The 11,379-nt window shown below is 36.4% G+C and overlaps 2 protein-coding genes across 3 annotated transcripts; one reads left to right on the top strand and one right to left on the bottom strand.

Annotated features, from left to right (window-relative positions):
* Positions 1-678: 678 nt before the first annotated feature.
* LOC114162499 (RING-H2 finger protein ATL60-like) lies at positions 679-2,435 on the top strand. The gene has a single exon (XM_028046413.1). It carries the CDS (start codon positions 1,113-1,115, stop codon positions 1,974-1,976), a length of 864 nt encoding a protein of 287 aa, XP_027902214.1. The 5' UTR covers positions 679-1,112; the 3' UTR covers positions 1,977-2,435.
* A 2,967-nt stretch (positions 2,436-5,402) lies between these two features.
* LOC114163752 (pumilio homolog 23) lies at positions 5,403-11,303 on the bottom strand. 2 transcript variants are annotated; one of them, XM_028048049.1, is made up of 11 exons: positions 11,138-11,303; positions 10,859-11,068; positions 10,410-10,773; positions 9,817-10,116; positions 9,171-9,338; positions 8,551-8,694; positions 8,219-8,338; positions 7,811-7,996; positions 6,924-7,072; positions 6,207-6,389; positions 5,403-6,070 (listed from the first exon to the last, which is right to left on the bottom strand). In XM_028048049.1, exons 2-11 carry the CDS (start codon positions 11,053-11,055, stop codon positions 5,626-5,628), a joined length of 2,256 nt encoding a protein of 751 aa, XP_027903850.1. In that variant the 5' UTR covers positions 11,056-11,068; positions 11,138-11,303; the 3' UTR covers positions 5,403-5,625. The 2 variants fall into 2 exon arrangements, with proteins under 2 accessions (XP_027903850.1, XP_027903851.1); XM_028048050.1 differs by having other exon boundaries at positions 10,859-11,062.
* Positions 11,304-11,379: the final 76 nt, after the last annotated feature.

Below are 11,379 nucleotides of genomic sequence, written 5' to 3'. Positions count from 1 at the left end.
CACTAACAGCTGGATTTGGATCCACCAACTGCAAGAAAAATTACGGTTTTCTTTCGTGGACAAGCTTTTTCAGCCATTTCTAATCAGCTAAGAACCAGGATTCCAGTCATTTACCATCAAATTTGGCATCAAAATGTCTGCAAAACTACTCCATCTAGCCATGTCATACTCATGCACAATAAAAACTAAATCAAGCTATTTCACCATAATAAAAACAAATGGCTTTATGACATAATCATGTAACATTTAGAACACTTACAAATGCAAAGGTTTTGTTACATAAATACTTGTCCTTGTAATTTCGAACAGGAATGTTTTATTATTATTGTTAATTTGCTGGTTAAGAGAGGCAATATAAGCACATCCGAAAACTGAAAGAAGTACAAGTTTCATGAATTTCTTGGAAATCCACATTGATTTTGTTTGCCGTGGCATTATAACAGCGACAGCGTCACATAATTAAGAGGCCCTGCCCTGGAACAGCAATTCAATCGAAATTTCTGATGCTGCAGTACATGTGAAGCTAGTTGGACTTTTTATTTTATGATTTTATCAATTTGATAAAAAGAGCGTATTTGTAAGTAGTTTACATTTCGTTTTCTAACATAATTGTTGGTTGAATTGAATTATGTGAATGGAGCGTGTTTGAGTTAAATCATCGGAATGGTCAAAAGTTAAAAGGTTAGTTGCTGGAGTGTGAGTGGTACAGATACAGAGGCTGCGGCTAATGTTTTGGTTTTAAACAGGAATTACGAATAAGAAGAGAGAGAGATGGCAGAGACGTGGAGGGAAGGGAAACCAATCCAAACTAAACTAAACCATCTTCAATATTTAATCTTGAATCTTCTTCTTGTTCAATACTGATTAAGATTATCTTCATTTTTATGTGAATGTGTGGGTCAACCCCAAGTTCAACTTAGACCATTCAACGCCGTGGTAGTTGTTCTCATTTTCAAGTCCATTGTGGAGGTTCTTCTCTCCAGCCTCATTTCTTCGCACTCTCGTTTCCATGATTCTATTTTAACTCCCACCCTTCTCACTCTCGTTCACCGTTCCAAATCCTTTCAAAGTTCTTTTCTTCTGTGCTTTGAGAAGAGAGAAGAGAGAGCATTATGGGTGAGCAAACTGACACTCTGGGTGAATCCCCCGCCGTTGAGTTAATCGGAAAGGTAATGATAATCGTTATAATAATCTTCTTCTTCCTTGTTGTGATTGCTCTCGGCGTTCACCTCTTCACAAGAAACTTCTGGTGGCGCGAGCCTGCTCCGCAATCACGGCGCCGCCGCCGCTTTGTGTTTTCCTCCGGTCAAGAGGGTGGTCTTCGAAGGGGACTGGATCCCTCCGTTCTGAGCTCCATTCCCGTGTTGGTATTCCAAGCCCAAGACTTCAAGGAGGGTTTGGAATGTTCGGTTTGCCTCTCGGAGGTGGTGGAAGGAGAAAAGGCCAGGCTTTTGCCCAAATGCAATCATGGGTTTCACGTTGGTTGTATTGACATGTGGTTCCAATCCCATTCTACGTGCCCTCTTTGCAGGAACTCTGTTTCTGCTCAATCAGATGAAAATAACAGTGCACAGAACTCAGAAGCAGAGTCTCCAACTTTTCCCACCAACGTCTTGGTTTGGGGGGATCACAACCAAATAACTTCTACTGGTGCTGCTTCTTTGGAGGAAAGTGCTTCTCAGCCACCTTGTCCCTCCTCGTCCTCTTCCGCTGCTACCTGCGATGATGATGATAGTAACAACAGCAATAGACGTCACGGAACATTGGTTATTGACATACCAAGTGATATCACTTCATCTTCTTTGTCGCCTTCTGCAAACAGGTTTGCTGAAGATGACTTGAAATCGCCAATGACGGGAAGACTGAGATCATTGAAGAGGCTTTTGAGCAGAGACAGAAGGTTAAATCCTTGGAGTCCTACTTCTGTAGATGTAGAACAACAAGCAGCTAATTCAGGGGGAGGAGGACACAGCTGAGTTAGGAATTACTTGAGTTCTATTCATTATTTTTTTATTTTTCTTTAATGTGCATATTCAGCTTCGAGGTAGGAAGTTGTGAGTGGAATTTTCTGTTCTTGTTCTTGAGAGAGAGGTCAGAGCTCTCGTAGATATGGTAGCTGTTATCAATACGTGTGCATATAATGGCTGAGGAGAGTAACTGTTTGAAGTGTCTTTGTTGTATATAGTATAGGTTTCGAATTCTAGCAATACAATACAATAGAATCACCCTCTTCCTTTTATTGGAGATGATTTTCTTCAATATGATGTGAAGTGGAAGGGATACAACATGGGATCGATTTATCTCACCAATACTTGCAAGCACGAATTTGAAATATAGTAATTGCATTGGAAATCTTCAGTAATTCATAGCTTTTGTTCTGCTGAATCTTGCTGATAATAAACAAAGTCCACACTGTAACTGGATTAGCAACAAGATATGAATAAAGCTGGTGTTCTTGTGTCAAAACTTTTTAAACTGTCAGTGTGCATGGCTTTTGATTGTATGAACTGGTAGATTTTTTTATTAAAGGAAAAGGGTGGTTAATCTTAAAAAAGAGAAAGGTAGATAACACTTTCTTACATTACTGATGATGTCATTGGTTATGTGGCCATCATGTGCTGACTGAAAAATCTTATGCAGAATATTCATTCTCTTTGAAAAACATGGACTCGATGGCGCAGATAGTCTAATACTTTATGAATTAATTTTAATTCATGAAAAAAAAAAACTTCTAGAAGAAGTTAGACGTAAGCTGTTCTCTGTAATATGTTAAATCTTTTGAAATTTTGATCTGAAATTGAATAGAGCATGGAGAGATGTAAAGGACAAAATAGGTGCAGCACTTAATAATGTATTATTATAATTACTGTTCCAGTAGACCGAAAATGACGAAACATGCGTGATTGTGGTATAACAATTGGATTTGAATTTATGAGCTGCTATTAGTTTTGAAAGTGTTTGACAACTAGTCAAAACTAGTGGCTTGAAGGTTGAATCATTCTACCATCATGCTATCACATTACTTTTCCATTCTTTCTTCTCCTTTTTAACTTTCGACAATTCTCGTCTGCACTGACCCACTTTTCACTTTTGCTTCATTTACGTTTCTCTTTGCTTCCTCCAACCACTGATCAAACCAAAGAACCACCTTTGTTACATTACATTACATGATCGAATCAAATGCAAGTAAAAACAGCCAAACGTGTTTGTTTAAATCTCCAATCTCCAATAACTCCGTAGGTTTCAGCATGTCTTTAGCAACCCTTTTTGTTAAAATAAAAAAACATTAACATTAACTGTATTCCGAAGTGAAATTAGTGGGAAGACAACCAACAATCAAAATTAATGAAACTGTTAGCACCTAAGAAAAGTCCTTGTTGTGCAGATCAAACCCACGGACCTTGTAATAACATGCCTCAGATTGTTCATGTGGTGGAGATTTCTTCATCATAAACAATAGTTTCTTAATTTAAAAAAAAAAATAAAGAATTTGCTTCAATTTTTCTCCATATTTACGACACACAAACCTTCATTAGCAAAACTCAGACCAGTTCAAATATTTTTTTAAGTGGTAATTAATTGTATCGGAATATTCTAGCATCTTTATAAAAAAAAGTTGCTCAATTTGGAGGTTTGGGTCTCAATTAATTTGTTCAGACGTTACGTTTTTTAAAAAAAAAAAATAGAAAATAAGACTTTCTCAACGGAATGTATAAAAACAATCAAGGCATGTTATTTAGATATCCGTATTTTCTACTTCAATAACAAAAAGTACAAGATACACTAGAAAATTGAAATATCTAAGTAGTATTAAAAAGATTTTCAAAAAGAAATTATTACAGAGAATAAATGAATCTCATATCGGGTGCCCTACCATGAACTACCGACGAAAGGGTTATCCTTTTATTAATTAGTAGGCTTCACGAACTTGTGTCTTAACTGTATAAATATTTTTCAAGTGATTGGGATAATACAAAGCAGTTTGATTCGATCAATTATGATTGATAACCCGTTAAACTAATAATATCTGAGTATTAACTTTCTAAAACGGTGCAACCAGTTACCCACGTGAGCATCATCGAAATTCAAAAATAATCTGAGAGTATAAGTAAAATATTATTTGAAGAATGGAAGAAGCACTGCTAGGTGTGACTGCCGTCCTCATGGCCAAGCTGGAAAGCTCTTAAACAGTCACTAAAGTTTGAGTGGGGAAAGGAAGGGACTGAGTGATTGAGTGAGACTGATAAATATGCAGAACACAACACAACAACAAATATAATATTTATTCTTTTCTATTGTTGCCTTTCATTCAAATAAGCGAAAAGCAGGAACCGTTTTTTAGGTTTCGCTGATTTCTCTAGTTATTGTCTAATTATTATTATTCAGTATCTATCAAAAATATCATTTGCAAGAAAGTTCAAACTCAAAGATACAGTACCATCACGTGGCTTATCACATGACCCCTCTGAAATTTCTGTCTTCATTTTCACCAAATCCAAAGTCCGGACAAGGCCGGATGCAGCAGCAGTCAAAAGGCGAGCACATGATCCCACATGAACCCAAAATGGCATCGGATCCCAATATCCTTTGCATTTCTGACAGTAATAAAAAAATGAATCAAGACTGATATAATTCACATTTCACTCACATATCATATCTTAGCTTTATTTGACTCACTATGCTCCCAGCATCGCTACCATAAGAACCAAGATTCTCCCTTCACTACCATGAAGAATTGGTCCCCAGCACTCGGTGCTCTTGCTCTCACACTGTCACTGCTATTATTAACCTGGTCAACCAGAGCCAGAGCTGAGGTTTTCCCAACAGTACGAGTGCACTCTTGGCGATCCAGCAAGACTTCATCTTATCGTCAAGTTCATAGGAAGAATCTTTCTAAGCAGTTCGCTTCCAGTTTCCGAAGGATACCTCCAAGCAAATCGAATCCGACACAAAACAAGTAACTCTTAGTATTTACAGTTTCTAGCCTTTCTATTATACGTAGCTACCCCGTGACTGACAAGAAAAAACATATTTCTTTCGCAGGTTCAACCCTCCAACATATGGTTGACAGAACAAACAATACACCATTATTGGAATCACCTGTTTTTCCTTTCTCATCTTGTTTCTTTAGTTTTGTTTCAACTGCGCCTTCCTAGACACAAATAACTGTTGTGTATACTTGTATCTTACCTTCAAATTGCCAAGTCCCAATGTTTGTATGTATTGCAATTTACATTGAATGTTACAGTTTTGCTAACCAAGGTTGTTGAGTTCTGATACACCTAAAAATCTATAATATTCGTATTCTAAAAACGAGGAATGATGTCCAGGTTTGTACCGAAAACATGGAACCCCAGCAAGCAAATATCAGTAAATTGGGGTGAGGGGCGTCAAGCAAATCATTGGAGGGCAAAAAAAAATCATATTTTGCAGTAAACTACCTTTGTTAATGCAATTTTCCAGTGACATTCTATGTGAAATAGTAAAATGATACAAAATTACTAGCAAAGAGGAAATCATACAAATCTTCAAGCATTAAATCTTGGGACCCTGCTGACCTGCTTAACACATCATTCTCTTTAAAATAACTTCGTCCTTGAGGAGGGGGGGGAATTGTCTTTAACTCTACGCGTTCGATGCCTTCACTTTCTTCAGAGAAGCCTCGGAAAGAGCACCATCTCTTCGTCGTTTCTTCACTGGCGTCCCGGTTGCTGCAGTACCAGCTGTGTCAAACCCACTTTCAACCTTCTCCTTTTTAGACCTCTTCTTCCTATTAGACTCGCCATCATCTCCAGTAATATAAGCATTTCTCTTATTTTTTTGCTTGTCCTTTTTTGGGTTTTTATTTTGGAAGCTCAAAAAAGGTGCACCAGAACCTAGCGATTGGTCAATTTCTTTCCTAATTTCCTTTACAGCTTTTGGATTAGATTTGTTATTCGAGGTGTCACTAAGAAAGGAATCGTTTTTCATCAACTTTGTATCATTGGAACCAAACATACTGTAAAAATCTTTATAAGTAGATTCTTTGGATGCTTGTTTTGACCTCCAATGATCAGGATTCGCAGCAAATCTGTTGTAATAAAGCAGGTATCAATCGTGAAGGTTAACTTCAAAAAACTTATCAAATCTAGAAGTTAAAAAATACGTTCTCAATTGAAAGTAATAATCTGAAAATTCTATAATTAACTAAATAGCCATCAGCATACCCGTCAATATCTAGTTTCCTTAATAGGTAAGATCCCTGCTTTGTCTTGGAAAGATCACTTCGCACAGCTAACACCTCAGACACTATAGTCTCCCTTAGGGACAGATTACTGGCCGTGAAGCACTTATCAATGGTAAAAGCACCAGATGAGTTGAGTGCGACCTCCCCAAAATGCCCTTGCAGTCTACAAAATAAGTTATAAGTTATGAAAGACAAAAAAAGGGAAAATATAAGACAATAAAGTAGCAATTTTCAAATCCATTAAATACAGATTATTAATAATTTCAACATGAAGTACGGAAAAAAAATTAAAGGTACATTGGACTGGGGAAAATACATACCCCTCCAAAACTTAGGCTTTGGGAACAAGGGTCATTAAGTTACAATTTTGGAATTTAAAACAACCTCAATTTAAAAGTATCTCAATAGATATTTCAATCCACTTAGTGTTAGTCAAAAGAAAGCATTATCTAAATGATCCTAAACCGCAAAAGGTAAATCTCTAACTATGAATAAAATAAATTAGATTCCCGCAAAACAATTGCTCCCATTTCATTAGCTTGAACAGAGATCCCATTAATTATGTGAAAAAAAAATGGAATTTAGCATAGAAATAGAAAACATAATCTAAAAATCTTGTTTACGATATTAAGCCCTGCAGCAGAAATAAGAATTTCCTAGAGAAAATAAATGGTAGATGTATAGCAGAAAGATATACTTGATAATCAATCTGCGCTTCTGTTTCCCAGAAGCTCCTGAACATAGAAAAGCCTCAACAACATGTGATCCTCTTGAATCTCCCACTGCTTCAAGAACATGAGTTGCCTCCATGGAAGTTATACTTATGATATAAGGTTGTATATATTCCTATGAAAATAAAATGTGGGATAATGGAATTGAACACATCAATAAACTATTTAATTTAAACACCATATAAAACTAGCAGGCTCAAATAAAATAACAATGACTAGCAATGAACAATTTATGTAATAGTGCTTCGATCAACTCCAACAGTAATTCTCTGTTCGGTACAAAGGAAAGAAAGTGAGAAGAAAATTAAAATTTGAACTTAGAAAATAGAAGGAAATAAAAGTTTGAACTTTTGATTGTAGATGTCAACTTTCCTCTCCTTTTATGTTTCCTCTTCAATCAAACAACAGAAAAATGCATCATTGTTTATGTTTTCTCTCATCTATCCCTCTATGTTTTCTTTCTTCTCATTCAATCATCAACAATACTATAAAAAGTTCACCATACTATCAAATGTCAGACTGTGCATTACTATCACAAAAAAAATACACCAGAAAAAAACAAAATGACTCTAAACAAGGAGATCTTTAATATCTCAGAATCAAAGAAGGCACAACAACAACACTTGAAACTCATCATGATTTCATTATTTATGATAAGGGATGAAAATATTTCTTTAGGAACAACAAATGGAAGATCTGTTCCTAATTAATTAATTTAACAGCAATGCTATCACCCATGAAATATTATGCTGTGACATTAAAGGATTTCAACAAAATGCTTCCTCTCATAGCTTTGGCTAACAAAACCAGAAAGAAAGCAGCTAAGACATCAATTTTCAAGAAATTCACTTACGCTTCTAAACCGGAATACTGTCTGTAAGATCAGAGAACCCATGACATTCATTCTAGCACCACTTTGCCAGCTCCAGTTGGACTTGTCTTCATATGTGAAACAACTGTCAAGAAACATGAGTCGTGGAACAATCCCTTTCGGAGAATCATCCACTGGACATACTGCTTCAGCAAGGACTTCACAGCACTGCCCCAGATTTAAAAAATAGGCCATTAAAGTTTTTGCAAGGATGAAAAACAAGATAATGTAAAAATAACTTACGAAATGCAAGTAACACCATTTACTTTTCAATTTTGAAGAAATCATTGTAGACATGAAGTTAGGTTTTAGAAGCAATAAATTAAGAATCTCGAACACACAAGAATATACAGATCTGCATATTGTAGACAATACAACCAAAATGCAAACCTTGCGTTCGTTAACATGAAGCCTTTCACTGGCAGCAACAAGTGAAGCAACAACTCCTGACCTTCCCATTTTGAAAAGATCCTCCAAATTTGGCCCAAGTTCTTCCCAAATCAACTCCATCTACCAAACAATAAAAAGTCAAAACAAACACGGGAAAAAAATTGCAAAGAGAAAATTACAACACAAATAAGCATTGTTAAAAGAAAATGCATGAGACAAAGGCCGTATATGCAACATTCTGCGACCAATAATTAGATAAAATTAATTGGTCACACTTAAAAATGTAGAAAATGTTCAGTATTGTAAAGCAGAAAGGAAAGTAGACACAATACCAGATCTTGATTGCTTGCATAAGAAATTAATGCTTGGACAACAAAGTTCCCATGTTGATGAGAAGATAACTCAAACAAGTAATTCCTGAATACTTTAGCGAATAATTCATTGAACAAGGACTCCGGAGATACTTCCAAAACGACCTGAAAAAGATTTACAAAATTTTATTATCCCAGAATCTGTAGAAAAAAAAATCACAATGTCTCCATAAAAAAAAAAAGCTGCTGCCTCCATAAAAAAATGCACAGGCATAAAATGGTTAAGCATATAATGCCACATGAAAATATGTCCGATGAGGCTGTATAAACTATCACAAAACAATTCACATGCATAACATGCCCAATGTTCACTGTCAGAAAAGAGTATTTAGGGATTAATAAAAGTTGTTGAGATTGTACCTGTGGAAAGGTTACCGTGATGGTAGGTATATAATGCTTGTTTGCTTATATACTAAAATTCACATTTACTATGGAAAGTACGAAAGGAAGTGAGACTTTTTTATAAATATCTTTAAAATAAGAACTAGCTAATGTTCTATTGAACTTCTGTTCGTATTTTTCAAAAGCTCCTGCACTACTGTAGCTAATTATACAGTTTTCTTCATCCATATGATACTCACCTCCATTAGATGGCTAAATTTAGATTCTTTTAATAAATTCTTGAGATCTGCTACTACTTTAGTGTCTATAAAATTGCCCTCTGCATTATTCTTATCCTTGCAGCCAAGAAGGAAAGGAATCACATGTAACAACTCTTCATCATCACCTGCCAAGACCCTCAGCACTGTCTGCCATGAATTAAAGAAATCCCACTGAGATGAGAGGAATAAAATAGAGAAGCAAAAAGCACAATAAACCATAAGCACATAATAGCACCACAGAAAATGTTTTTATCCAAGAGGTAATCTAATATAGTTAAGAGTGAATTTAATAATCTCTTCTGTAGAGTATGATAAAGTTCTAAAGCAAGCAGATCTTAAGAAAATACTGAAATGAAGGCTATATCTCACATAATCTCCATCGTAATATCAACTCACTATGGAATGGAGTTACAAGCCTCTAGGGGATAAGACAATATAAAAAACCTACACATGCCCTCACCATCAACCAAAGCAAGAAAATTAAATTTGGCTTTATAGAGAACCTCATTGAATAACAATAGATGGGCCACAATCTAATAGTAAATACTAAATGCCAAGCATGAAGGAATACAATTATTCATTTAATGCAGAATATATAGGAGAGAGAGGGAAATGGAAATGATACCTGGAAAACCAAACTACTGAATTGGTCAACTTGTAGTATCTTGATATATTTCTTAGCATGCTTTAAAATATCTGAGACAAGTACTTTCAGTAAATTTGGAAATCCAGGCTGAAAATTTGTTGCATCATCTTTCTTTGAAAACTCCTTTGAATTCAACCGCTCTGCTAATAGGGTAGTCGATTTTGATAAATAGTATCCACACTTATCTAATGGTACTCCTCTACAAAGGCAGAGAAGAGTCCGAAGCACATGAGAACCATAGCAGTTACACATTACATCAACAGAATTTGCTGCAATCACCTGCCAAATGACATGTATACGTATAAGAAATCACATTTAAAGCAGAGGAACATCCTTCCTGGTCGGATCTTCCTCTTCTCTTCCCACAATTAACATTTTGTTTCTCTGACTATATCTAGACACTACCTGACTAGATTAATTTTGCCAACATCAACTACCTTTGCTGGTTAAAACTCAAGCTTACATGCATAGTTTGAAAACATTAAAGCAAGAAATAAAGTTGGGGACCAGTAAGTGGCAAGCAATATAAGCATTTATCTCCAGAATTCAAACTAGTATGAAATGCACTCCACCTTGCATATGACGGTTAAAGCCTCCTCAACCAGAGGGCGAGCCTCATCATCTTGGAGATGAACAGCTAAAGACTTGATGGCGGTCTCAGCGACATGAGAACCGGATCTATCCATGGCAATATAGGGGAAGTCGTTAGCAGAAGAGTGAAAGAAATCACAAAGGTGGTCAACATCACAGCCCTGGAGAATGGTCTCCAAAGTGTGGCTAACAATGTAATCGGTTGCTATTTCGAATTCTTTCCCCTTGGTTTCTTGGAGAGCATTAGCACATATAAGTGAACGTTCCTCCAATTCTACCCCCTCAGTTTCAAAAAGATTAGCAATCTCTGAGAAGTATTGGGTAGTTTCAGGGTCAAGCTGTTTCCTACAAAACGTAACGTAAATTGAAAAAAAAAAATTGAATTGGTATAAGGGAGGAGAAAGAACTGAGAAGAATAGATATTGGGTACCTAACACGGGATTGTTGAGACGGGGAAGTGAAGGTGTTGGAGTTTGTGTTTGAGTGTTTGGGATTGGAATCGGATTCATGAGCGGCTCCCCCTTTCTTATGCTTTCTCCTCTTACTTTTGGCTTGCTTGAGGGATTCATAATCGTGGTCGCCCATTGAGCTTCTTGCCACCAATGCTTTTGAACCAACGGAGACCATAAGCACCCTATCACTGTAACGGTTAGTGTTAAAATTGAATCAAATAACCATTATTGTTAACTAAATAGAGAGAGAGCATTACGTCGAGGTTGAGGTTGAGGTTGAGGTTGTGGTTGTGGTTGTGGTTGTGGTTGGGCGCACGCCGCCGCTGCTGCTTCCGCTTCTGCTTCTCTCGGTGGCGCGACGGAGGGTATGAAATCAAGTATGAAGAAGCATCACTCACAATTTGAAACGCACCGTTATAAACCCTATTGTTGTCTCTCCAAACCTTTTTCACTTTTATTTAGCAAGCCTTTTATTTTACTTCTTAAATTAACCACAAAC

This window comes from Vigna unguiculata, chromosome 9 (genome assembly GCF_004118075.2).
Source record: "Vigna unguiculata cultivar IT97K-499-35 chromosome 9, ASM411807v1, whole genome shotgun sequence".
Lineage (NCBI taxonomy): Eukaryota > Viridiplantae > Streptophyta > Magnoliopsida > Fabales > Fabaceae > Vigna > Vigna unguiculata.
This window is presented reverse-complemented; position numbering and strand designations above follow the sequence as displayed.

Bases quoted from the DNA above. Each gene is read 5' to 3' on its own strand.
- LOC114162499 (XM_028046413.1), top strand. From the start codon at position 1,113: ATGGGTGAGCAAACTGACACTCTGGGTGAATCCCCCGCCGTTGAGTTA.
- LOC114163752 (XM_028048049.1), bottom strand. From the start codon at position 11,055: ATGGTCTCCGTTGGTTCAAAAGCATTGGTGGCAAGAAGCTCAATGGGC. The intron at 9,339-9,816 runs GTATCATTTCCA...AATTCATGGCAG, and splicing joins TCAGTAGTTTGGTTTTCCAG to ACAGTGCTGAGGGTCTTGGC. The intron at 8,339-8,550 runs GTATTGTGTCTA...ATTGTTTGGTAG, and splicing joins ATGCAAGCAATCAAGATCTG to ATGGAGTTGATTTGGGAAGA.